The 26021-nt window shown below is 38.3% G+C and overlaps 5 protein-coding genes across 5 annotated transcripts; 1 reads left to right on the plus strand and 4 right to left on the minus strand.

The window, feature by feature from the left end:
- Positions 1–488: 488 nt before the first annotated feature.
- Positions 489–3290, minus strand: GCK72_025671 (uncharacterized protein; the record flags this gene model as incomplete). The annotated part of the gene is made up of 9 exons (XM_003106151.2): positions 489–663; positions 718–927; positions 987–1282; positions 1331–1528; positions 1576–1962; positions 2030–2508; positions 2568–2694; positions 2771–2878; positions 2925–3290. 9 exons carry the CDS (start codon positions 3288–3290, stop codon positions 489–491), a joined length of 2346 nt encoding a protein of 781 aa, XP_003106199.2.
- A 1130-nt stretch (positions 3291–4420) lies between these two features.
- Positions 4421–6811, minus strand: GCK72_025672 (uncharacterized protein; the record flags this gene model as incomplete). The annotated part of the gene is made up of 9 exons (XM_053736441.1): positions 4421–4656; positions 4870–4969; positions 5013–5112; positions 5159–5258; positions 5311–5467; positions 5810–5929; positions 5983–6486; positions 6549–6695; positions 6740–6811. The coding sequence occupies 9 exons, from the start codon at positions 6809–6811 to the stop codon at positions 4421–4423; spliced, it is 1536 nt and encodes a 511-aa protein (XP_053580007.1).
- A 1780-nt stretch (positions 6812–8591) lies between these two features.
- Positions 8592–10975, plus strand: GCK72_025673 (uncharacterized protein; the record flags this gene model as incomplete). The annotated part of the gene is made up of 5 exons (XM_003106247.2): positions 8592–8718; positions 8770–8954; positions 9000–9088; positions 9133–9292; positions 10769–10975. 5 exons carry the CDS (start codon positions 8592–8594, stop codon positions 10973–10975), a joined length of 768 nt encoding a protein of 255 aa, XP_003106295.2.
- Positions 10976–16354: 5379 nt separating this feature from the next.
- On the minus strand, positions 16355–18934 carry GCK72_025674 (uncharacterized protein; the record flags this gene model as incomplete). The annotated part of the gene is made up of 7 exons (XM_003106217.2): positions 16355–16456; positions 16505–16766; positions 17693–17880; positions 17930–18061; positions 18114–18526; positions 18579–18718; positions 18771–18934. 7 exons carry the CDS (start codon positions 18932–18934, stop codon positions 16355–16357), a joined length of 1401 nt encoding a protein of 466 aa, XP_003106265.2.
- A 2598-nt stretch (positions 18935–21532) lies between these two features.
- Positions 21533–25744, minus strand: GCK72_025675 (uncharacterized protein; the record flags this gene model as incomplete). Its single annotated transcript, XM_003106119.2, has 17 exons — positions 21533–21659; positions 21711–21850; positions 21900–22015; positions 22116–22387; positions 22776–22886; positions 22946–23124; positions 23184–23389; positions 23433–23531; positions 24052–24139; positions 24188–24251; positions 24315–24416; positions 24478–24556; positions 24755–24861; positions 24908–25044; positions 25097–25210; positions 25261–25340; positions 25654–25744. The coding sequence occupies 17 exons, from the start codon at positions 25742–25744 to the stop codon at positions 21533–21535; spliced, it is 2112 nt and encodes a 703-aa protein (XP_003106167.2).
- Positions 25745–26021: the final 277 nt, after the last annotated feature.

The following is a 26021-nucleotide window of genomic DNA, read 5'->3' on the forward strand; positions in this document are numbered from 1 at the left end:
ACCGCTAGAGCAATTAGTTTTGATAGTCAGGTCTCGGCTTCTAATTATAAAAATCATGAAAGTCTGCATCTCATAAACATACTGTACCTTATTCTCACGCTGGTTGAGAAATTCCATTCCTGTCATCCGCTTTCACCTAATTTCATTAACTTTCAATTCCCCCATGCAACATTCCTCCGACCACAGAAAAAGAAAATTTTTTATCTCCTCTTCATCAGTTTTTCCTTTCCTGACCGGAACAGCTTTCCTTTCACCCACTGTTTTCTTGTGCGGGTAAAAAATTAGGTCAGCAAATACTTTGCTGAAGACGACTAACTTGACATCTGTAAATGATAGGGTGATTAAGGGGTTGTGTATGTTTTTAGACGGCGATTAGATTAGAAGCATAGAAATTTTTATTAGAAGGAGATCGAGAAGTTTTTGGGGATGGAAATAAAGACATGTAACGAAAACGAACAATGGAAGAAACATGAATCTACTACTTTGAATCATTTGTAATAATTGCAATAACTGGAGCCGGGATTGTAAATCCATGCTGGTGACTCCTCGAACCGCCCAACTCTTCCACTGGCTCCAAGTGTATTTTGTCGGTATTGAGTGGAGATGTATTCGCTGGTTCTGGCATGACTGCTATCCGAGTAGGTGTTCTCGAATTGGAGTTGTCTGAAATGAAACCACCATCAAACTCGAAATTTCTCATTAAAAAAATTTGAATACCTGTGCTTACTGATGCAAAGTGAAACAATAACTACGACCAAGACAAGAACCGCAGCTCCGACACAGATAAAGATAATAGTTGTTGTGAAGAATGACGGTTTCTCTTGTCGTGGTTGGAGAGTAGCCTCATTGCTATTCGAGGATGCCAATGCGAACTCATCGATATGCTCATTTTTCACAACGGTCTCTGTTGAAGGTGGCTGGCCGACTCTGAAATTTGGAATACATTGAAATCTTTGACTTGCTATTATTTCTAAGCAATCACTCACCTCGGAGTACTTCCTGGTTCAATCAAAATTGATGGTGGAAGAGTATGGAAGACTTGAGAAGTAGATGGAATATCGGTGGCTTGTACTTTCTTAGATTCAGAAAGATTTGGGCCTCTCTTCAAGAATGGAACTGGGAATGGGAGTACTACACCTGGTCGGTCCATGATATCAGTTGTAGCTTTGACTGAAGCCATTGGGCTGGTAGATTCCACTGTTTCTTGGGAGTTCTGTGAATTTTGGGAGTTTTGTGAAGTTTCCACTTCCTTGGACAACTTTCTCATCTCATCCTCACGACTCTGAAATTAAAATTTTTAAAAAAGTTGAAGAAGAAAAGCAAAACTCACCGGAAGAATAATTGGTTGAATTGGTGTCAACTCGGTCGGCTGCTCGAATGGTACCGGTTTCTCGATTATAAATCTTGAATGCCCACGTGGCAATGTTCTGGGACGCCCGAGATCAATTTGTTGGAATGCACCGGACGGGATTTGTGGTGGTGATTGAGTGTTGAGTTGAGGGTTGCGGTGGATTTGCATTCTTGGAATCTGAAAACAGCCAAAAATTTTGTATTTGAAAAAGCTAAACCGCTTACCTGAACTAGTGCAGGCTTCTGTACTGGATCCTGTGCTTGAGCATCTGTCAAAATTTGCACTGGCTCTGGTTCTGGCTTTGGCGTTGTTGGTTTCCTCCCGCAAATCAAGTCAGCACTATCCTTGATATACACTCCACTTCCGTCTTGCAACATGTGCAAATTCTCAGTACACACCAATGGGTTCTCCTTCAACAAAACGGTTCCGACCCTTCTATTGAACGCGTTATATGGCGTCTTCGTCAATTTGTTCTCACTGAGATCCACAAAAAGTAAATTTAATTGAGCTAAGAAGGTTGATGGCGCGATTTCGGTCAATTGGTTTTTTGCCAGGTCAAGCATGACAAGAGAGGTGACATCGTAAAATGCGTTACGATCGATGGTTTTGATCTGTAAACAATACAATGTTTTTGAATTTCTTGACTTTTTTTCGAAATTCGAATTGTTCGAAACTAACCTGATTGTCCCGGAACGAGATTTGTTGAAGCAGTGGTAGTCCGGTGATAGTGCCAGCTGGAAGAGCTTTCAATGCGTTGGAAGACAATACCAAAACAACAATTGAGCTATTTGTAAATGCATTTGCGCTGATGTTGGAGATTTTGTTATGTGCAAGATATAGTTGACGGAGTTGCTTCAATCCAGACAGACAGTTTGATGGAATTGCTTCAATCTCATTATTTGTTAAATCCAACATCTCAAGTTGTTCAAAAGTTTGGAATTGATAAGCTGTCAACTTCTTGATCCTGTTTCCAGACAAGTAGAGATATCTGAGACTTGGCACATTCAAAAATGCTTGACGGTTCAGTTCATGGATTTCATTTCCAGCCAGATTGAGAAGGTTGAGAACTGGAAGATTGAGGAAATTGAGAGCATCTAACTGCTCAATATGGTTTTGGTGAAGATGAAGAGATTGAAGTTGTTTAAGACCGCGAATCGCTGAAATATGTGGGAAATGAGATTCGAATAAAATTTAATTAAAGTTAAAGGAAAATTACCAGATGATGGCACTGCTGTCAAATTGTTATGTCCCAAATTGACGGTTTGAAGGGAGTTTTTCACATTTTGGAAGGTGCTCGTATGGACTGATAAGATGTTGTTACTTCCCAAGTTGATGTCATAGAGCTGAAAATTGATTTTACAACTAAGATATGATAAATGACTCATGCATTATCTTATCAAGTTTTTTTCTCTGACTCACCTTATTAAGATTTGGGAATATTTCATGTTCTGGAATTTCAACAATACTATTGTTCGAAAGATCCAACCGCATTAAGTTTGGAAGACCTGCCAGGGCAGCAGATGGCACCTAAATTTAAAATAATATTTTTAAATGTGAAAAAAAAATCGCTTACATTCTCAAGTAAATTGTGGTTTAATACCAACTCCTCTAACACTGGATTCATTCCTGTGAATGCTGCTTCATCAACTTTTCTGATATTGTTCTGTGACAAATCCAGTCTTTTGATGTATAAGCCAGCAAAAAAGTTTGGTGGGATAGCATCCAAATTTGCCTGATTCATGGTCAACGATTGAATAAGTCCGATTAGGGCCTGATTGTTGCGAATAAGAACCATTGTTTCTCTGGCTGTGCTATTCGAACAATCCAGCACGATTCCATTGTGAACTTCACTACATTGGCAGATTTTTGTCACAACTTCTGGACAGGCATCGATGATAATCAACCATGAAAAAAGTAATAAGCAAAGTAATAATCGCATATTCGAGTGATAACCAAGTGTGATGCGGGGATGGGAGAAGTGTTCTTTTTGACTGCGGATGGTGTTTTCGTGGTGGGGGTGCCTTCCCTTCGCAGTTTCTATCCGTACAACCGGCCTTCCGACGATATCCGCGCATTCAGGTCAGTCACCACTTATTTTCTTTGCGTCTCACATTTCCGCGCGTTCTTCCGACAAGGTTCGGCCTATAATCGTGGCTGCGTGGATGGCTGTACTGACAGGCTATTGGTACGCGGCTGTACGCTTGAGGCATTCCCTCTTGGCTTCGCATCGTTTAACAGTTTTTGACATTTGAAGATAGAAGTGAATAAGGCTTGAATGAAATTGGATACTTCATTGACAAGAGTGGCATTAAAAAAAACAATAAATGGATGAAAAAAAATGTTTCTCGGGAAAACTGTTGATTTTATGTCAGCACTGCGGATTCCAATGTTCCAACAAAGCATACTCTGCAAATTTTGAATCTTTTGAAGCTAAAAATTTCTCAAAAACTTTTCCAGTACGTTTTTAGCAATTCCAACTTCATCAGTTCAAAAAGTTGTTTCTGTCTACAAGAAACCAGTCTTCCCTCCCATTCTCCCAGTGCGCGGAATTGGGTAACGCTTATAATTATACGATTCGAGGCAACAATTTTTCGGGATTAGGCTATAGTTAGCTACCGGAACCACCACGGATTTTTTCCTGTTTTTGTGAGAATCAAAAGTTTTTAGTTTAGTTGGCCATTAGAAACATATTATGTTTTTGGCCTTGTATAGTTTTTTGTCCATAATTATATGTCTTGCGAGATACGGTAAAGGCCAAACCATTAATACCTTATTATGCACGATGACTCTAACTAGTAACGTCTTATTGTCATACCTGCAGTGATTTTATCGACATCCCGTCCTTGAACTTTCCTTTTCTGGACTCAACCAGCCGATTGACCTAATCTGATTGATGACTCACAGACATCTTCATTGCGACAATCAAACATTTGAGATAAAAGAGATCGACATGTACCCCAGTACCCCAGTACACAAAAGAATTAGGTAGAAAGGGATAGAAAACCAAAGAAAGACAAAAAGTGAAAGGATAGGGAAAGACAAAAATAGGTAAGTAAGTCAGAAGGAAAATTAAAACCACCAATGACGCGGTCGGTTGAGATAGACATTATTGTTAGCTGTGGACGGGTGTCCGTGGTCTTCAGATACTAACGTGCCATCTCCGCCATACATATTCCGAATGCATCCAGCTGAGCTGATTGTAGAGCCAAACACGTTTGGCTTAGTTTTAGACTCATAGGAGAGGAAGATGAATCGCATTAGGTATCCCAACACAATACAACTAACGAACACAATCAGTACGATACCTGAAATGTAATGATATACGGTAACTAAGTTCATTTTTGAATTCAGAGGTCAAGTCTTCGTACTTTAAAGGTTCAAGAGGCGTATTTTTAAGAGATTCAATCACCTGAACCATTTTGAGAGTTAGAGAGTCACTTGAAAATACAAAAGCCACTTAAGTGTGTTAACGGTCAATTAGTTACTCAGCAGTAGACATTCAAAAATCAAACACTTACCCAAAATTAGGCCAACCAACGCCAATCCGTTCACTTCGGTATGTGGATTCTGATAACCTAGCTGGCTGGTGCCATTCGTATTTGGTACATGTTGGTTTTTCTATAATTTCTTCATAGTAAACTGGTGGAAATTGAAAACGTACCACTTGAAACTCATGATTTGGAGTTTTTGTCGTTTTTAGTGGTAGCTTGGAGTCTGTCTGTCGCAAGTCTAGTCCACTGAGATTTGAAGGTGTCCAACATCTGAAATCTATGTTTTGAAACTATTTGGTTCAGTTTTTCCGCCTACTTGGCTGGTGGCGAATTATTCGAAGTGGTTGTGACATCACCGTTCTCTCTGAGCCATTTGCGCAGCCACAACAGGTCTTTGTCACAGCGCCAGGGGTTATCTGAAAGTGAAATTCTCATGTGCGGCATTAATTGTATGAACAGGAAACTTACTTTGAATCGACAACTTTCTTTGAACTGGTGTTGTCTTTTTTTGCATCAATGAGTCGTATATAACATTGCTCGGCAATGTTTCTAACCTGTTACTACTCAAATCGAGAGAAACAAGCATTGGTAGCTGGCTGAATGCGAAGTCGTCAATTGAGTTGATCTGAAATAGAAATTCCAGAGTTCATACTATGAATTAGTCTATAAAACTCACTGAGTTCCCACTCAAGTCGATTTCCGACAGCTCTGGTAAATTGGAGAATGTGTCATGAGAAATTCTGGTTATCTGATTTCTGCTCAAAAGTATCACTTGCAGATGTTGCACTTTTTGCAAAGTTTTTGGTTCGATTTTGCTGATAGAGCAATCAAAAAGTTCCAAACGGATTAAACTCGGTGCGTATTGGAATGCTGAAATATGTTTTATTAGTTTTGAAGTTTGGGAAATCAACTACTCCCCATTTGATTGGATGCTTGTGATATCTTTATTATTGCTCATCGACAAGACCTTGAGCCCTCCGATATGATGGAACATGGATGCATCAATAGCAGTGAGCAAGTTGTTGCCAAGATAAAGATAGGAGAGTAGAGGTGTCTGCTCGAAACTGTCAGATGGGATTAAGCGGATCTGAAAACCCATTAATTAAATGTATGCTATGTACCGTATCCTGATTCAAATACCTGATTCACTTCTAAACTCAATGACTTCAAGTTCGGAAGAGGCAACGCGTTTTTCGAAATCACATGAATCTTGTTGACTCCGAGACTCAAGTCTTCCAGTGTCGCAACATTCTCAAGAGCTTGCGATGGAATTTCGGATAATAAATTTTTATCCAGAGATAGTTGAGAGAGATTTTCCAAACCGAGAAGACCAGTTGGGTGGATAGCGGTCAAGTTGTTAGCGCTGAGATCAACTTTTAGAATAGAGTCTCGACTATGGTAGGAGAGGAATGCGTTGTCCTGGACGTATTCGATGAGGTTATCTGGCAACGATAGAATCTTTAAATGCTTCAAAATGGAAACTCCAGATTGAGGAACCCCATCCAAATAATTTCCGCGAACTTCCAATTCCTCAAGTGAATCTTCGAGATTCCCAGTGAAAGTGTTCGGATGGAAACTTCTCAGCCCGTTGTTTCGCAAGAACAGTTTTTTGATTTGAAAGCCTTGGAACGCGTATCCTGGCATCTGTTCAAATAATTATTGAATTGGATTACGAAAAAAAGCGTGACTATGTATATACGAAATACCTTTTCGATGGGGGTATTACTTATTGTGAGACTGTCAATGTTCGGTGGGGAATTGGACAACGATTCGAGAACAGCGTCCAGGGAACTTCCTCCGTCACAGACTATACTGACTGCTTCATATCTTGTAGATGTGCAAGTGCAGGGCTCCTGGAACTAATTGATTTAAAAAATCACGGATAGTCATGAGTTACCTGTAGTTGCAGTGTGGGACATTGTGAGTACGCAAAGCCTATCAGGAGTAAATTAAACAGCAGTAATCTCATAGCCAGTACCTGAAATGTCAGATTTTGAAAAATACAATAATAATTGAGAGCAAAAGTCCAAAACGTTCCAATTGATGGGTTTAGTTTTGGTTATCAGGAAAAAATCACGAATTGAGAAAAGGTATGGACAAATATCTGTAGACCACCATAATAAGTCTTGTAGCGTGTCAAGTGTCCCGGGTATTTACTCTCGGGAAATCTCTACCACACTTTATGTCAGACAAGTGTGTTTTTTTGTTATCCGTGGGAGTTGAAAAAGTGGATGAACTTTTATGGAGAGCAGGTTTTGGTTGGGATGAAATGGATATGGGATCAGTGATCAAGTTTGGAGGGGTACTGTAGTGAGACGCAAAAAAATGTTTTCAGGTTTAAAGGTTTTGTAGTTTTGTCTGTGTATGTTAATTTAAAACGCTAAATAGTTCAATTACTTAACATTAAAATTAAATTTTTAAAGTTTATGAGTTACTCCTCAGCAAACGAATGAAAAAAATCAGAGAAAATGAACAACTCGTAAATTCCGGTGACGTTTTAAAAACTACTGTAGTTGCATTATTAATTTATTTGTATTTGACAACTATCTGTAGTGAAACTTGTTTGGCAGAAGCTTTAAAGATCAATAACCAAATTATTTGCCTACAAAAGGCAACTATGAGCAACATAGGCATAAAGGAAAAATAATTGAAAAGAGCCGGTGCTCACGTCGCACAAAAACACGTTCTCTTGTATCAATAGCATGGAAGCTAGAAACTAGAACACGTGTAGATCAAATTTTTGAAAGCCGAAAAAATTGTGAAAATTGTTATGCATTTCTAGTCGGAGAGCTCACCGCCGGTACACATTTCTATCTCTCTGCCCCCTCGTTTTCCCTCATAGCCTCATAGCACTTGACCCATTCAGTCAAACAAAGTCTATTTTTCTTTTTTCATCGGGCATAACACTGTTGTCTGACCATAAACAAACAGTCACTCCCAAGTGCTCATTAGATTGTAAGCTTTTCAAAATAAGGCAACCGGACAGAGAAGTACAGAGAGAGAGAGAGTGATGGTGAACATAAGCATCCGGTCAACAGCGGCATTCAAGAATACAAGGGTGACTGTACGCTTATGAAAATATTAGCACGGGCTTGTCGGTGGCTTTTTGTTCGGAAAAGTAGCAGTTTCTCGCTTGAAACAAATGACAAAGAACGAGGTGTTAAGAGATGTTTTGGCAAAGGAAAATAGAAAGAGTGCAAATAAGAAAATGACATGGTTAATAAGATTTAGTGATCTACATTGTTTGAAAACATTAAAAAAAATTAATATACAGTACCGTGCAAAAAGATACGAACTTTTGCAGTTTTCAGTTGAAATGGTTCAACTTTGACAATGTATCATGGCATTTCTGGTGGTCACACCCAGGTTTTTAATGAATCATGCAGATTAAAAATAGAGCTTACTCCCTGAAGATTTATGGCCATTTTAAGACGACAGCTCGAATCGCATCATTTTGCAACGAAATTGGTCGAATTAAGGGAGAAATTACTTGGTCGATACGTATTTTGCTAGGGAGTGCCCGTACAAAAAAGTCGTCAACTACAAAAATGCAGCAATCTACTAGGTGTCAGAATTAACATGACACACTCTCAAAACTGGATAATTTCAGCTGAAAACGACCAAAGTTCGAATTTTTTGCACCGTACTCAACAAAACAATGAAATTACAAACTTTAACTTTTTTTAAAAATTCAGTTGCAACTAATTTTGAAACATTTCCATTTTTCAGACATTGCAAGTACCAAGGGCATGAGCAATGCAGCATCCTACACCAATGTCAATGAAATCAAGGTTGTTAATGAACCTCAACGGAGAATCAACCCAACAGCAACACCCGAAGAGTTCCCTGAATTCCCAAGAGGTATCGTTGGGAATGGTATGTTTTATTTTACCATTCATAGCCGTAACTTGAGTTTTGTATTTTCAGACAGTTCCCCAATGCTTGATGAAATCGCTTCAATCGCAACATCAGTTGAAGATGAAGCAGTATTCGACTATACTGAAATGACTAGTGACGATCCATTTGGTCTACCGGAATATGCTGATGAAGCTATCACTATTGACGAGCCAACTATTAATGATCGCACTTTCCGGCATACCATGGCTAAGCAGGTATAATTTCTTGATATGTTCAACAAAATCTTTCTTTCCTTCCAGGCCAACTGCTTTATGGTTACATTAAAAGAAATTGAGGTAGCTGGAACTTTGGTGAACGATACGTTGAAGATTGAAGGACAGTTGTCGAAGTAAGTCAATTCAAGAATAATTCTAATTCATGTTACTCTTTTAGTATCAAACTGGACCAGCGACTTGCAATTGTTCGACGTGATATCAACGAATTGCTGAGAACTGGTGCAAATGATGTTCCAAGCTTATCTGATATGCCACCTTACCTTGCTGCTACTTTCAAATTGTTTTCTCCAGCTAACGAGAGGGTTTCCCATGTTTCGGTAAGTGAAAAAACATAACACTGTTACAAACACTCAATAAAAGTAAGAACTGTTGAAAGTCATAAACTAACAAATAATATTTCTAAAAGTTTCTGGTCAAAATTGTTGTTTTCAAAAAAAGAAGTTTAGCTACAGTACCTTTCAATAGGACATGAACTTTGGCCGTTTTCAGTTGAAATTGTCTAACTTTGAGAGTGTGTCATAGTGATTCTGATTATCACACCCAGTAGGTTTCTCATGATAAAAAGTAGAACTCCATTTTAGTAGTTGACGACATTTCGTACGAAAACTCCCTAAATAGTTATGGCTATTTTGAAGCGACAGCTCAAAAATCTCACTATTTTGCACTGAAATCGGTTGATTTGAGAGAGAAATTGCTTTATCGAAATCTAGATCTCTAGGAAGTGCCGGTACCAAGAAGTTGTCAACTACAAAAATAAAAGCTTTACATTTGATCTGTAGGATACAATAAAAACCTACTAGGTGTGACAATCAGAATTACCATGACACAGTCTCAAAGTTGAACGATTCAACTGAAAATGTCCAAAGTTCGTATATTTTTGCACGGTACTGTGGCTCGACGAAGCTTGGTGAAAATAATGAATGTTTTAATAGATAATCGTGCATGACAGCCAAAATTCAAATATAAGATTAGCCATTGGTCAGTTTATAAGATATCGAAGAACCGAAATTTTGCGCTGATTTCCAATCTGTATTCCAATTTTGCAAAACAGCTCAGTGAAAAAATGTATTCGGGTTTTAGTGGCTTCTCAGTGCAAAAATGAGCATTTTCAAGACTCCCAAAATTAACTTTTTTTCTTTTTTTTCAGATTTTTTTGTGTTGTACGTGTGAGTACGGATGTAAAGATGATTTTGGCATAGTTTGATTTTAAAATTTATTTTCAGAAAAATTTTTGTGGACTTTCTTAAATTTTCAAAAATGACGCTTCTACAAAAAATTTGTCTGAAAATTTTCTAAAATTCCAACACAAACAATACAATTTACATGATTGGAAATACACGTACAACACAAAAAAATTGAAAAAAAAAAGAGAAAAACGTTACTTTTGGGAGTCTTGAAAATTCTCAGTTTTGCACTGAGTATCCACAAAAACGCGAATAACTTTTTTCACAGAACCGTTTTGCAAAATTGGAATACAGATTTGAAATCAGCGCAAAATTTCGGTTCTAGTGATAACTATCTCGATCTGTAACTCCATCTCGACTCGGGATCCTTCCCTAGTCAGTACACCCAATACATTATAATAATTGAGATATAAACACTGCCCTGTCTAAAATTCATATTTTCACATGTAGATTGGTTTAAAACACTTTGAATTCGCTGTTGCGAGGTTCTAATTTCATCTTCAAATTAATAGTACATATGCTTCAAGAAAAACACTTTTTCTTACTTATTGTATACATTATTTTCGTAATTTTTACCTGCTACACAGATTTCTTAATTTATTGTTACAGATTGAGATCAATCAACTGAGAGCCACACTTGACGACGAAATCATCACCCATCTGGGAGCTTTCACCAAAGACGATGTTATCACTGAAAACCGTATTCGCCTTGGAATTCATATTCATGAATCCAATGTCGCAATTGTTGATAGAAGAAAGAAGAAACCACTTCGTCTCCGAATCAAAGCTCTCTCGATTGAACAAGAAGAGGACTAACTTCTCTCATTGTATTCTAATTATTATTTTTGTATTATCCTTCTTAAGTTCAAAATTCTTGCTTGTCTACTTTATATTCCGTGAATCCATTCTCTTTCCATGATTCAGTTGTGATCCAATTCTGTCAGTTGACACGTGACTATTACCTTTTTTGCCTTCGCCATCTTTCCTCCCACGCATACATAATCGCAAAACGCTAGTTGTGCTCAATAAACCACATAAAAATCATTATGCTGTCGCTGATCCCATTTTTCAAATATTTCAACAGCTGTAACCACTGACTAACAACACAATGGAATTTGATCGACTTTGACTCATCGATGAACCTGATGTTTTCCGTGAATTTCTATGTCAAATGACGTGATGGACCGGTTGTGCCGTTTTGCAATTGTCATACCGTACAAAACATTAATCTGCATACCAAACTGGAAGCAAGTGGTATTCAATTCTGATCAAAGTTTGTATGTATCGGGCAGAGATGAGTCAGCAGATAATACTATCCGCGTCATCGCCATATTTAGCAAAACATGAAAGTTACAAATATGTATAATTACTTACTTGAAATAAATTTCCGGAGTCCCCTTCTTTCAAGTTGCAACCTCTTCTAAGATCAATCTCACAAATCTCAAGGAATACGTGTGTAATTCAATCCTCTAATACAGAATCTTTCTGGAATCCCGAAAAAAATTGGATCCAATTTTTCAACAATCACTAGAACAGAAACATGATACCCCTGTTGACGTGAATCTTGGTTTCTGACGATGTTTGAATTTTGAGACCTTCTTGTGCGTACCTACGCATTGTCCTGAACATTGTGTAGGTGCCCCTGTATAATGGAAATATACAGAACCAGCCAAAAGTACAAAATGTTGCCAACTATAGTAATATTCTTGGAATGTTCGATATATAAAAAGTTTTTTTTTGGGACTGTTAGTTTTACCATGACACACTCTCAAAGTTGGACATTTTCAAGTAAAAATAGCGAAATATGAAATATTTTTGGCAGGCACTGTATACTGTATCCCACTGTTATGATGATCATAAGAAATAATACTGCAAAGCTGCATTTGAATCCCATAACTATTATTCGAATTACCATATTTTGAATTATGTTTCCGTTTTGCCCCCGTGCCCCATTAAAAGTTTTCTTATTCCATTTTTATTCAAATGACATCAACCTGTGATTTCGATTTCTGACATCACTTAGAAATTGCATTAGTTACACATTAAAAATAGAAGATCAAATGCAATTCGATTCAATGTGTGAGTGTGTTTTAAGTTATGATGTTTCTAATTCTGGTAAGTGTTTTGTGTTTTCCGGTGCCGTTTTTGGTGTCCTTTGAAAATAAAAGCGTCCACTTGCAGTTCATTTCACGATGTTCATAGTTCAAAAATTAAGAGAAGAGAGAATCATCAACGAGGATTTTTGGTCGAAACCCGAAGAAAAAGAGGTCGTTTAGATGGCCGGTCATTGAACAACTGTTTCCGAAGTTCAAAACAACTGCTCTTGAAGTTTTTCGTTTTTCGACGGAAACGATTCATCAAACAAATTGAAATGTAATGAAATAGAGTTTTGCATGAGTCAACTGATCGGAATGTTGTAAGGTGTTGTACATTATCAACCCCCGCGAAAAGAATAAATCATTGTGTGTGTTTTCTAGTACCGGAGGACAGGACTTTTGAACTCTCAACCTCACGGTCACACCCTGCCAGAATTTATTGCACATAGAACCTTTGCAACCACTCAAATATTTTATTCCTCTTAAAAGCCCCTGACATCAACTTCATCAACAACTTCAGCGCGTAGGAAGTTGGGAAGTACAAACATTTGAGACCAATGAGTTATGTTTTTTGCTTTTTTTTCCAGGAAACACTTCCGGTTCTCGGTTCAGCAGCATATGCTCGTTTGGAAAAAGCAAAAACATGCCTGCAACAAGAAATTGCAACATTCATCTTCCGCCTCTGAAAATAACTTTTGTTCTTCTGATTTTCTACTTCCTTGTGTATAGTTTAATGCTACGCGTGTGTCATGTCACTCAAACATTCTCCCGCAGACACATTAAATATAGTTCTCTTGCAAAAGCATAAAGTTCATCGCGAGCAAAGGTTGAAAAATGCGTTTTTCCTCGCGTCCTTTTGCAGAATAAGCGTGCTTTGTCTCGTATAGCAAGTGCTATTGAGAAATTGAGAAAGCAGTAATTATCTTGCTCCTTCTCCCTGCTGAAGTATCAAAATATCAAAAACTGCTCATTAGTCCGCTATTAAATTATAATGAGTGGTTAGCTATTCTTACTAAAGATCAAAACTGCAGAAATTCATACGTGCTTATTAGAAAAAAAATATTTACATTGGCTAACCCCTCATTATTGAACCTCTCAATTAGGGCCTCAAAGGGTGAATTACTTTTCCAAGACAGAAAGGAAAGGAAGGATATTATTATAAACCTTGAAGATCATAAATTTAATCCCCAGAGCAAATCTTATTTGCCCTTGCACTAAAGATCCTTTAAAGTGATTCAAAGATTTGAATTTCAGGCATCATTCTTCTCGTAATCCATTGAATCGTTGGTCATTCATTGCAGCTTGAGACACTCCGCTCTTTACAAATGTATATAGTTGTTTCACTATGACAAAGATCATCCGGAAGCGTTTCACCCCGCCGACAATGTTTCGGAATCGGTCAATGACCACCTGCTTACGCATTCAGTGAACTTGGAATGTTCAGTTCCATTTGAAAGAATGTGATCTTGGAAAACACTTGTTCCATTATACAACAACACAGGTCTTCGCGATGATTTTCCAGTTCTAATTATGTTTTTTTTGTTCTAATAATGGAGAACAACAACAATTTGTTACCAAATGATGAGAGAAGAACAGTTGTTCTATGATGACTGCAAAAAACAAAAAAACGTGTGCGAGAGGAATGTCCAAAGTTCAGATAGGAGCGAAGGTTAGGGGAGAAGTGTCCTCTCACCGGCTGGTAACAAAAAGAAGAGACAAAAACGCGTTGTTTGGTGTCAGGGATCAAGGAACAACTGTCTATAGGTCAAAAACTATTAATTCTATCTTTTTTAGGAATCCCGGATGCTGTCTCCTAATGACATTCCTTGTGAAGGCTTTATAAGATGTTATCATGGTTTGATGTGTGATGCAATTTTATTTATTAATTTCCATTTTTCATACCCAGCAAAATACTACAGTAATACTCACGAACAAACATCTGACTGGTTTGATTATTAACCTCTGATAAGAACACGTATGATACCAAATACCAAAATAGAAATAATGACGAGTCTGCAAAAAAGCAAAAAATCCATTGTTCATAATTCAAAATCTTCAGATAAAAATCTTCATTCATTATTTCATCATTTCAAAGGAATCAGTTGGTCAGGAACAACTGTTCACACAATCAGCAGCCGCTTGTTGTCGTATCGCCTGCAAAAAAGATCAACTTCGAAACTGTCAAAACTGGTTTTGGTGTCCCCCCTTAACTGGAGCTCGTTTTATAATCTTTGAGGCCAACACTATAATTATATCCTTATCTCCGCAGATCAGAGAATAAATTCCTATCTGATTCTTGTCCGCTAGCCGTGTACATCTGTGGGTGTCACTGGTCTCCAAAAAATTTTATTTTATTTGAATCCTACGTCCCTCGAATGGAAAAGTCATGATGGTGACTATCAAACTATGAAACGTTGAAATGTTCAAAGTTTAGGCGTTGTTTGACGTTGAACATTGATTGGCAGCCCGAATTATGCATAGCGAATTTTTATGAAACGGGTATAACACACAAGTGAAACAAACCGGTTTTCTGAATGTTGATCCATTGAGAGATGCGAGATATTCTTCTACACAAACTACAGGGCAAGGACAGTCTAGGCGATACGGACACATTTGATGACTTTCAATTTTTTTAAATAATATCAAAAGATCAAGAAACGTTTAGGTTTGCAAAGACGCTCAATTTCTCCCTTCATCAATTTCTCAATTTCAACTTTTGATTCCTAATGGTCAAATAGCGTCATTTCCACTTTCCCTCGCCGAATCTATTCCTGGATGAAAGGAGAAAATAAAAACCTTGTGATCCACGAAATTGGTTCTCAGAAGAAATGGGTTCTGCAATATAGTCGTAAACACAGTAGACTTGTTGCCCGTGCCCATGTTCAAAAATCAAAAAGTAGTTGATCTTTTATTGGTGTCAGTTGAAGTGTGGTGATCAACGAAACAGGTGACAGGATGTTGGAAACTTGTAAAAAATAATTGTGTGTTGCTCATTGGATATTTCATTTAGTTCATGTTTCTCAAAACAAACATGGTTAGAACTCGAAAAACATTCAATTAAGGGTTTGTTCAGAACTTGTTCTCTAGTTCTTAATGTTCACCAGATCTTTAGTTTCTTCCTCTTGACCGACATTACATGTGACATTAAATATCCGAGTTGTGTACAGCTTAAAGGAGCAAAAAAACTTGTTACTATTTCTGGGGGAGCCCCTTGTGATACACACACCACGAAATAGTTGTTCTCTTTGATTTCTCTGCTAGCAGTTGGTGTGTTCTGGTCACGCACACGCGTCGCAGAGTGCTAGAGAAGACCAAAGAACAGGGAGAGAGCGAGTGAAGCGTAGAAAAACCGGGGAGAAAAAAGAGATCTTGGATAGAATAGTAGTTGGGACGGACGGAAAGGGGGGGGGGGGCCTACTCCTTTTTGCCTCTTTTCGCTGAGGAGACCAAAGAGCGGCGTGTTGTATAAGTTTTGTGCAAAGCAGTAGCCGACCACTTGCACTCTTATTCATTGGTCTCTATGATGCTGGGCCTACGTGCATGTCTTCACATCTCTTCCTGCAGCATTAACGAAACGCAATCTTTGAAGGGAAGCAGGAATAAAAAATAGTGAGAGAGAGAGAGAGAAAACGGCATAAACTACTTCCGGTCTAACTTGAGGAAGAAACTGACGTGCATAGTACTAAAGTTATTGACATTTGATGGAAAATAGTGTTGTGATGCTATTTCTGAATCTGAATCAACTCTTGTTAGACGTGATGTATTTATTATTAAACATTTCAGAGGCAAAATTATACATAATAAAATTCTTGAGGTAATAACAGCTTGGCAACTCTGAAAAAAAAAACACGAGACCGAGTGGAGAAGACAGAAGAATTGAAATAAGAGAGGAGGACATGAGAGAGATAGTTTGTGGAGATTTTGGTATTAATTAATTAATATAATTAATCAATGTGTAGAAAGAGTTGTAACCCGTAATTATATGAAACACTGACAGTATTGAAATGACATATGACAACGGTTGGTTTTAAACTAGACGAATGGCGTATAATTAAAGTATGAACATGAGAAAATTAGGAAATATTAACACAACCACCGCTTAAAAGTGGTCTAAATATAGAAGCTCGTCAAGCACAAAATCGAGATCATAAGTGACATCTCTACTCAACTGGACGAAGGAAGAGATTGTGTAGGCGACCCTCTGCAAAAAAAATGATGAAATTTCGAACTTTTGATTCTAATGCGTTACCGTTGCCGTGGCAATGAGGAGGAGTAGTTGTGCGAAGCGGGATGTGGCCTCAGTGGTGCCAGAGTTGGCAACCAAATGAGAGAAGAGTGCATTCTGCACTGATTCTCTTGCGACACTGAGAAGATCACAGGATTGTTGTGTTAATCCTCTCACATTCGGATCCAATAGCATAATCGCTTTCAGTGCAACCATTTCAATCTTTGTGACTTGTAACTTCCTCAGCTGGTGGAGAATGAGATCAGTCATGTTGCGACGAACGATGCTGAAAAAAGCAAACAATAACTTTTGAAAGTTTGAAGTGTGTCTTCTATACTTTTTTTTCTTTACTTTTCCCATGATTGGTCTTTGAAGTGAACCAAACCACAAGACACTTTTCTCTCTCAGTTTAGCAATGATCAAAGTTCAAGAGATCAACATCGGCCCAAATGAAGTCGACGCGGCGGTGCGCACTTTACTTTCCGCTCGTCACTCTTTAAAAGACGCACTATTTTTGCGTCCCGAAATTTTCTCGTCTTTCCAAACACCGAGTGGTGTCATTTTCAAAGCGGGAAGCAAAGGAACTGGCGCTGCGTCTCTAGGCTTCGTACGGTCTCTACACTTCCCGACTTGTGCTTTCCACCCCGTATGTAAATGTGTATTCTCATTGATCTCACAAACATCAAAGAGCATTTTATTTTTGTTGCGAGAGCCGAGGAGGGAGGCGCAATAAAAACCCTACGTGTGATGTGATAGGCGGCGGAAGGCGAAAAATCAGAAAAGCGGAGAGCAAAAAACATAATATGAGTTGTTTGTTTTTTTGTGTGGCTGGCCAGGCTTGTGATCTGTGTACATGTACGCTCACATTCAAATTTGGTAACGTATCATCTCATGAATCATGGGACCACATGAAAGGGTCGTTGATGTTCTCAGAAAAGAGCATGACAGATGAGATATCAAAAGATGAAGAGAAAAAGAAAGAGAGAAACTGATCTGCGATCGAATCTTTTTTTATCCCACCCCCACTTTACAATAGTGTTTTCCCAAGACGATTTCTATCATCTCATGAAAATGTTGTAAGCTGTTTGACAAAAGAGCGAAAAGAGAGCAGACAGGCCATTGACAAACAATGATCAGTGGCAATAGAAATGACGAGCGTGACGAGAGCGATCGCAATGGTGGGATGAGTTCAATGATCAACACTGCACTTACTTGGCTTTGTTTTCCAACATGTGGTGTTTCTTCATATCCGAGTCTTTGGTAAATAGCAGCTGACCGGCGGGTAGTTTGTGTCCTGATGGTAGGTAGATACTGTCATGATCTGGTGCACCGTTCGACACCGATTGGTGACCACAGAACAGAACAGAGAATGGACCGACTACGCTTCTAGCAATGATCAGCTGAAAATTTAGAGGATTAGGTTTCAGTTTTGAACTTGCAACTTTGTACCTTCTCCATCGGGTGCAAGTCAGCGATTGGTCGTAGTGTATTGATGTAGTCAAAAGTGAAAACGATCATTCGACGAAGGTTGTGTGCTACACAATCTGCATCGGCATCTCCTTTGACACCATTAAAAATCATCTGAAGCAATAATGATCAGTTTCAAATTACACCGTTTCTCCATCAAACTCACCACATCTCGAGGAGCAATGATCGCCGGCTGTGTAATGGCTTCATCCATACGCGGAAACATTTGTTGGGGTGATATTACATTGTCTTGGAGGGTTACTACAATATTCTCAATTTCAGACAAGGTGTGAAGCACATTCTCATCAATTATGCTGGGCCTCAGATCCATCGGTGCGGAATCTGATCTAGAGGATGGTGACGAAGAATCATCATCAGTTTCATCTTTGAATTTTCCTGTTAGACAGGGTAGATCTCCTAGTAAAGAGGAAACAGAGACTTTCTTTATAGATCCTTCTGTATTCCTTCTAGGGTTCTTTTGTCTTCCTGTCTTGTCCCTATCAGGACGGATTGCGTCGGGCTCCATCCCTACTTCTAGGCATTTTTGGAACCGACATGATCTACATACATTTCTTCCAGCTGAAATACAACAACATGAATAAAAAGATCACAGGGTTACTGTAGCTCTTACCTTTGTCTATCCGACACTTCTTATTATATCTACATACATAATTCTTTCCAGCTCTTACTGTCCTTCTAAAAAATCCTTTACATCCAAAACAAGCAACGACTCCGTAATGTCTTCCGGAGGCTTCATCACAACATACAGTACTGAAATAACACAAAAATAGAATGCAAAACGTCATATGATTTTTTGACTTACCATATCGTTGATTCTTCACCTTCACTTAACATGTCTCCGGAAGACGGTGAGTACTCTCCGAATTCCGGCTTTAACAGGGTTTCCATGGAAAATGTCTGGCCGGGAGAACCGCATTGTAAGAGTGCAGCAGCAAATGAAAACGGGGATTGGGTTTCAGCAGTCATAGCTGGAAATATAGAGAATAATTACAAATGTCAAAGGTCTCAAGCAACAATGAAAGGAAGTACACGTAAGGAAGTGGTCATATCATTTATTCAGAGAGAATGGGCGGTAGTGAACAAGTGCAACAATCGAGAGTGAAATGATTATCAATTACTTATCAGATGGGTCTCGGGGGACGGTCGAAAATCAGAATCATAGTCACAGGCACCCCGCGCCGGGCGTACTATCACAGAAACCAGAAAACCGAACTGATTTTGATTTCACAATGAAAATGGAATGTATGACTGTGCTGACTGATTGACTACATGACTACGATCAATGAACAGTTGATCTTGGCGCGAAACGAAGACGCCTAAGACAATTCAGATGACAGGCCATCAAATCGTACAGTGCGAATAAAGACAGAAGGCCGGTAGACGATGAGTAAGATCTTTGGTCAGTCAAAGATGCGCAACAGTTGATAATAGCAAACCGGGTGAGACTGTACTCTCAAGTTGAAGAGATCAATTCTAAACGGATAGTAATAGTGATAGGTTCTTATCAGTTTAATGCAATTGAACTATTAAAACAATGCCCCTTTACAAGAAATGATAGAGGCGGGGCTTAGGTTGTCTAGCATAATATACAGTCATGTAGTGCAATGATATGATGAAATGGAATGAGAGTATAATGCTGTTTTAAACATCCGACTGAATTGGACTGAATGAGCAAAGGACGGCTGGGGAGGGACGAGGGGGGTGTGGTTTGTGCGACGGACCCATAGGCGGAGAATATTTTAAAGGGTTAGAAGAGAGGAAAGAGTAGAAGCTTTTTCTCCATCTTCTCCAGAGATAAAAGCGGGGTACGATGGAAGAGAAAGGAGAAGAAGACCAATTGTAAAAAGACTGGGAAAACGAAGGAAAGGGAGGTCTCTTCCAAGCGAGCGGTTAATGTTCAGAGATCAATAGAACACAAAGTGGGCGGGCCGCAACACACATATACACAGTCAGTTGTCTATGAAGCTAGTATATTGCGCAGATTTCGCAATGGTCGGTTAGGGGAGCGAAGGCTGATCGTTGAAGTGAGCTCACCGATCATCGGAATGAAAAAACTACTAGAGAATGCGGCCAGCGAAAAACTGAAGGGAAGGGGGGACCCCACGAATAAAGATGAAACATTATTTCAAGAAAAACCCCCTCTCCTCGCACCGCCCCAATCTTTGATCAACGTCGGGTTCGATTCCTGTTTCTAAAGTATCAGAGGTCACATTTAATTGATAGAAAGGCGCACCGGGCAAAACTTGATTGTGTCAATCCTGACGAACCAACAACATAATACCCCGGCGTTTTGCAGTTGTTGGTTGGAGGTAGAAATAGAAAGAACATGGATCATAGAACATCAAGTATGATGAAAGAAAAACCTCCAAGTGGTAAATAATAAAGTACAGTAGGAATGTGATGTTTTTTAAGTTGAGTCTTCAGTTCGAAGAGTACAGCACGTAGGACATGCGATCAGCTTGAGAAGCTGATTTATAGAATCAATGGAGCAAGAGCTTACTTAATTGCAATCGTTAAAAAAATTGCAAAAAATTTTCCCTAATTTAGAAGGCTTTGTCATCTAAATGCTACTAAAGAATAAGCATCGGAAAGTACAAAAAACCAAATCAATCCTCTTTATTATAAATAGTGCTAAAAGAAGAAAGGAAAACGCACCACACCTACTGACTCGTCGGCACAGACCAAAAATGATCAAAACTGTTTCAATCGACTTTTAAAAACGTGTTCTGTGCGAATGAATTTGCGCCACCGATATTTGATCAGCATTTGATCAGACCAATTCGGAAATAATGAACAAAAACTGTTTTGTGAACTCAAAAAAATCAAATCTGTGATGATGTTTATACCGTTTTTAACAAAAGTTTGCTTAAGTGACGAATTGAACAAATAGTCATCGAAGAGTGGAACTTTCAATAAAAGACCTCCAAATAGTGACAAACTGTGATAAATGTGTATGTGGTTGTGTGGGAAGTTCGTTGAAGTCAGCTGTCACAAAAAATATGACGATACTTCCGGTTTGCGAACAATCAGGAGGTCTTTTGAGAAAGTGCGCACCTTTGTTTGAGGAGCTGAAGACTGAAAACTGAAAACAATCAAAAGGTCAAAAACTTTCATAACACCCATCGACGCCGATCGAAAATTGTTGTTTCTTGTCTTAAAAATTGGAAAAACATATTGTCGCCGCACGATTTCTGATTTTCGATACAGTTCTATACCAAGATCATTCAGTGTCATGATGTTGTTGATCATGTGAAAGATCAGTTCCCATCAGTCTACACGGATATTCCATGGAAAAAGTCAGTTTCAAGATTGACAAAACAAGATAAACTGGATAAAGCTTTGGGTTTCTGGATTTTGTCCGTCTTCTCTTAATTTTTTGATTCCATCTAATAGAAATTGACTGATTGCTTCAATCTTCACTCGCTGACTTCCATGGGTTAATGATACAATCAATTACAGGCTGTATCATAAATCACCCAACCAAGAATGTATCACCAGGGTACTGTAGCTTGGACTTTATATTATAAAAAACTTTATACAAACATAAGATACAGTACTTGTGCTCTATGTGAAATGGTTGATCTCTATCTCGTTCTTATTCTGATTCCTCTCCTCAAAAGCGTCCGCATGCAGCCATGGATGATCTTGACTCAGCACTCGTGATTGTGTGACTCGTCGCAACTCTTGTTCCCTGAATTATCTCAACAATAAGAAATCAAAAAAAATTTCCCAGCCCGCTTACCTAAACCCAATCCACTGGGGTTTTCTACTTGAGTATCTGTACAGAAATAATGCAATCAACATCATCCAAACAATGAGTGAGGCGAATGACCAGATCAATAGTAGATGCTCAACTCCCGACCATTTGCACTGTCTTTGGGACTAAAACACAGACTTTGGGAGACGATCATTGAACATTGAAACAACTCACTGAAATGATTGTAGCGTTGAAGCATGCGGAAGTTTGTTTCTCCGAGACTATATCGCTATCGTTGATTGCTTTGTCATCGAATCTCCAGTCGGCGTTATTGTTCACGAATTTGTCATCTGAATTATTGAAATGTCACGTCGTATGCATATAAAACCTGTCTCTATTTTTAGAAATCCCTTTTTAGAATAATAAGTTCAATTCCTTCCATAGACTCACATTTCTTCGCAGTGGGCACGCTATGGGTTACATTTCTGGTTGTTGATTTTGTTGAATTCGGAAGTGGTGTACTACTCTCAATAGATGCAGCTGCCGGTGTTGCATATGGAGTTGTTGGCGTCAACTTCTTTGTGGAAGCCGTGGTGGAATAAAATTTCAGGTTGACCGCAGGGACAGGTGTTGTTTGAGTCATTTCCACAAGTGCATTGTTTCCCTTTTTCTCCGATTTCTCAAACTTTTCGAGTTCCGCATCCTTGAAGGATTTGTGGGATCTGAGTTTTGATTTCGATCATGGATTTCGACATTGGCGGGAAAAAACACAAATAAAAACGTTTATGATCAATGACTGGTGTTTGGGGTGTTTGAGAACCACCGCGCATACCATCTTTGATACCAGGATTGCTTACCATCCTTAGTATTTTTAGTTGGTGAACAACATGATGTCTGGTGTTTGCTAATCCGTTTGTTTTTTATCAACGACCATCAACAAAACTAAATTTGAACTAAATCATAACACTTTTGATTTCGATGAGGGGCCTTGTAAGTTAGGTACATATGACTCCTAGGTAATTGCATATAACTATACCTATCTAAATTTCGGTACTGTGTAAATGTGAATATGTTCAGTCATTTATCACAATTTCGTACCAATAAGCTTACTTGCTTGTCTTGGTGGTCGTTGTAACCATTATAGTTGAACTCGGAGTTGTTGACGAAAAAGCCAATGGAGATTGAGTTGTTTCCATCTCCGTTCCATTACTATTTCCGTCCCTGAAAACAAAAACAGATTGGTAAAACCAGAGAACATAAATTAGAAAATGAATGTTCACTTATTCTGCACAAGCTTCATGAATTTTTCTGTTTGTTCAATTTTCAGCGGTTCCTTGTGCATCAACACTTTGTGCATTGGCTCTTTCTGCAGATGCATTTCTTTTTGCACGTTCACAATTGGCTCAGAATTCAAATTACTTCCAAAGGTTATTGTTTCAATAAACTCCTCATGTGAGTCCTGAAAAGGAAAATCGTAAATAGCCTAGCGATCAAAACACTAGAAGCTCAAAAACGTACTATTGGAGGGCTGATGATTGGTTGGAAAGCGGAAGAATGGAGGATGCGGGCCCCTTCTACTCTATTGTTGTCCGGATGGGCATCGCTTGAGGATGATATTTTAGGAATCGGTTCTCGATAAGAAATCCCCATTAGGAAATGATCAGCGGCGTTAAGTGGAATGACATCATGAAGGGTTGGGTCCAAGAACGTTTTCAAGTGGTACCCTGCAAAACAATGGGTTTTGGTTCTACATAATGTTTTACTCACTCTGATGAAGATTCCTGGTCTCGGTGTACTGATTTAGTTTTATGGAAAGCCATGCTGAGCTGACTTTCAACTTGGAATCGTATGCACTGCTGGGAACACCTGAATGAGTGGGAAAATGAAAATAAGGTGCCTGGTGGTGAACTGTTCACAGTACCGGTCAAAAATATATCATACTTTGCTATTTAAGTTGAAAATGACCATCTCTGGAAGAGTGTGATGCTAAAACTAACTGTCCCAGAAAATATTTTTTATGGATCAAACAGACCAAAAACAGAACTCTATTTTGGTAGTTGGCAAATTATTTGTGCGGACGTTCCCTAGCAAGTTACATCTCGAAATAGTAATTTCTCCATCAAATCGACCCACTTCAGTGCAAAACAATGCGGTTTTTGAGATGTTCACTCAAAATTGCTATAACTTTGTAGGAAAAGCGCGTACAGAAAAGTTTATAACTACAAAAACTGAGCTCTACTTGTGATCTGTTTAATTCAATCAAAATCTACTTGATGAGACAATCAGTATTACCATGACACACTCTCAAATTTGGGCATTTTCAACTGAAAAAGGCAAAATACGACATCATTTTGGCCGATACTGTATCTTTACTCTCAAACAGTACCTTGCATCGTTGTCATGCTGGACTGTTCCAGCTGATTTCGTATTGCTCGATTTGTGATCTCCTCCTTTGTATATGCACACTTTGGAGGCTGAAACAACATAGCATTTTTTCCGTTACTTCTACTTCCGAAACTCACAAAACCCCGTTCCTTGCATGGTGATCCATTATTACAAAACTCCAATGTACACTCTATTCGATATCTGAAATGCACGAAATATTTGATGAGGATGTTTGAAACATCAGAATTAGTCAAAAAAGTAAACTTGTCATCCGTAAGAAATTTGAATATTCTGGCTCTCGCATATAATTTTGGCACATGATCATTGTAGACGATATCGCCCATTAATTCGGAATCAATGACGCATCTGGAAAGGGATTACAGTAGTTAAAAAGGAGATTTTGGTTGGGAAGCAAGAAAAAACTCACCCATTCTCATCAATAAGATGGATGATTTGTCCATTTTGAGAAAGTGCATTGCAATTGGTTAGGAATGTTTGGGTTTTTCCTGTAATAAAATGTTTTTGATGATTAGTAAACAGTTGTTAACGGTGATATTAAAAAAAAACTTCGCTAGTTAGTGCAAAAGTTTTTTGATCTTTTTTCCTTCCTTTTACTTGATTTAGCTACGAAAAATTTTTAAACTCTTTGTTCAGTTATCATTAATGTTGTGAACTTGTCAAAATTCTATTGTGTGCACCCTCACCTGGATTCGGTAACTTGCAACTCCATTCATGCACAATTGCATCTCCAACTTCAAATTCTGTCATGCTACTCCATTGAGATGCCATTCTCACCAAATGTGTACAGTCTCTATAATGCAAATTTATTTACTCCTACTGGGAACTAAAGTACATACGCAAAGCTTTGAGCAACATTCACAATCGGCAGAATTGTATTGTCTAGACATTCCACTAAAAACGTCCGATCACTGTTTGTCATGACCAATGGGTGGAAACCGATTTCCACGTAAGCTCTCAATATTCGAGATCCATTCTGACAAAATTTAAAATAAAGTTAATTAACTATCTATTTGAGGACGGATTACCTTCAAAAATGACGAGTCTGCACATTTCAAAATATCCATTTGAAATGTGGCGTTCTTTTGAATGTTTGTTGAATAATCATGATTACAAGCGGGTATAAATAATTTGTTATATACCTGAAAACCAAAAATGTAATTTTAAAGTTTTCACAGTATGTATGTCTTACTGATATCCTTCCTTGAAATGGAATGTTTGTGTTAAAATTGACAGTGATTACTTTGGATGAGCATGTGACTTGGGGTACTCCTGGAATTCAATTTTTTCTAATTTCTAGTAGTTTTGAGTGTTCGTGATTCTGTTCCTACTTTCTTTTTATACAAGTGTTCCTGAACGGAACAACTTGACATCAAAAATATTTGAGAGCGTCACAGTTTTTAGCATGAACGGATCAGAGAACACAAAAAACTTGGTTATATGAACCTATGGTATTAAGTTTCAAAACGAAACCAACGGAAATTGACTTTGGGAGATCAAACTTTATCTAAGATCCTTAAAATCAAGTTTCAGATTTGTGGGGGTCTAAAAACGTCTAAAAACGAAAATTATAAATCCAACTCACCCATGACGTGTGCATTATCGAAATCGGTTGATATAACAAGAACGACACAGTGAAATACAAATCCTATGACTTTTATTGTTGAATATTGCATGCTGCAAAACAAAATTTGAAAGAATAAATAAGAAGAAATAGGAAGAAAAGAAAAATGATGGCAAGCTGGAGAAAGTTCAAAATATTCTTCAATTTCAATAGAGAAAGTCCATTCGAACCAATTCAACGGAACGAAAAACGGATTGCAAAAGCCAACTACCGATTCCTTTATGTCTGTCTGTTTTCCATGTCTATCTCGATCGTCATTCCCATTCCCTTCTTCCATTTTTTCTTAAGGAAAAAGAAAAAAGGCAAGGAAAACAACAAGTGGGACTTAA

This window comes from Caenorhabditis remanei, chromosome X (genome assembly GCF_010183535.1).
Source record: "Caenorhabditis remanei strain PX506 chromosome X, whole genome shotgun sequence".
In the NCBI taxonomy this organism is placed as follows: domain Eukaryota; kingdom Metazoa; phylum Nematoda; class Chromadorea; order Rhabditida; family Rhabditidae; genus Caenorhabditis; species Caenorhabditis remanei.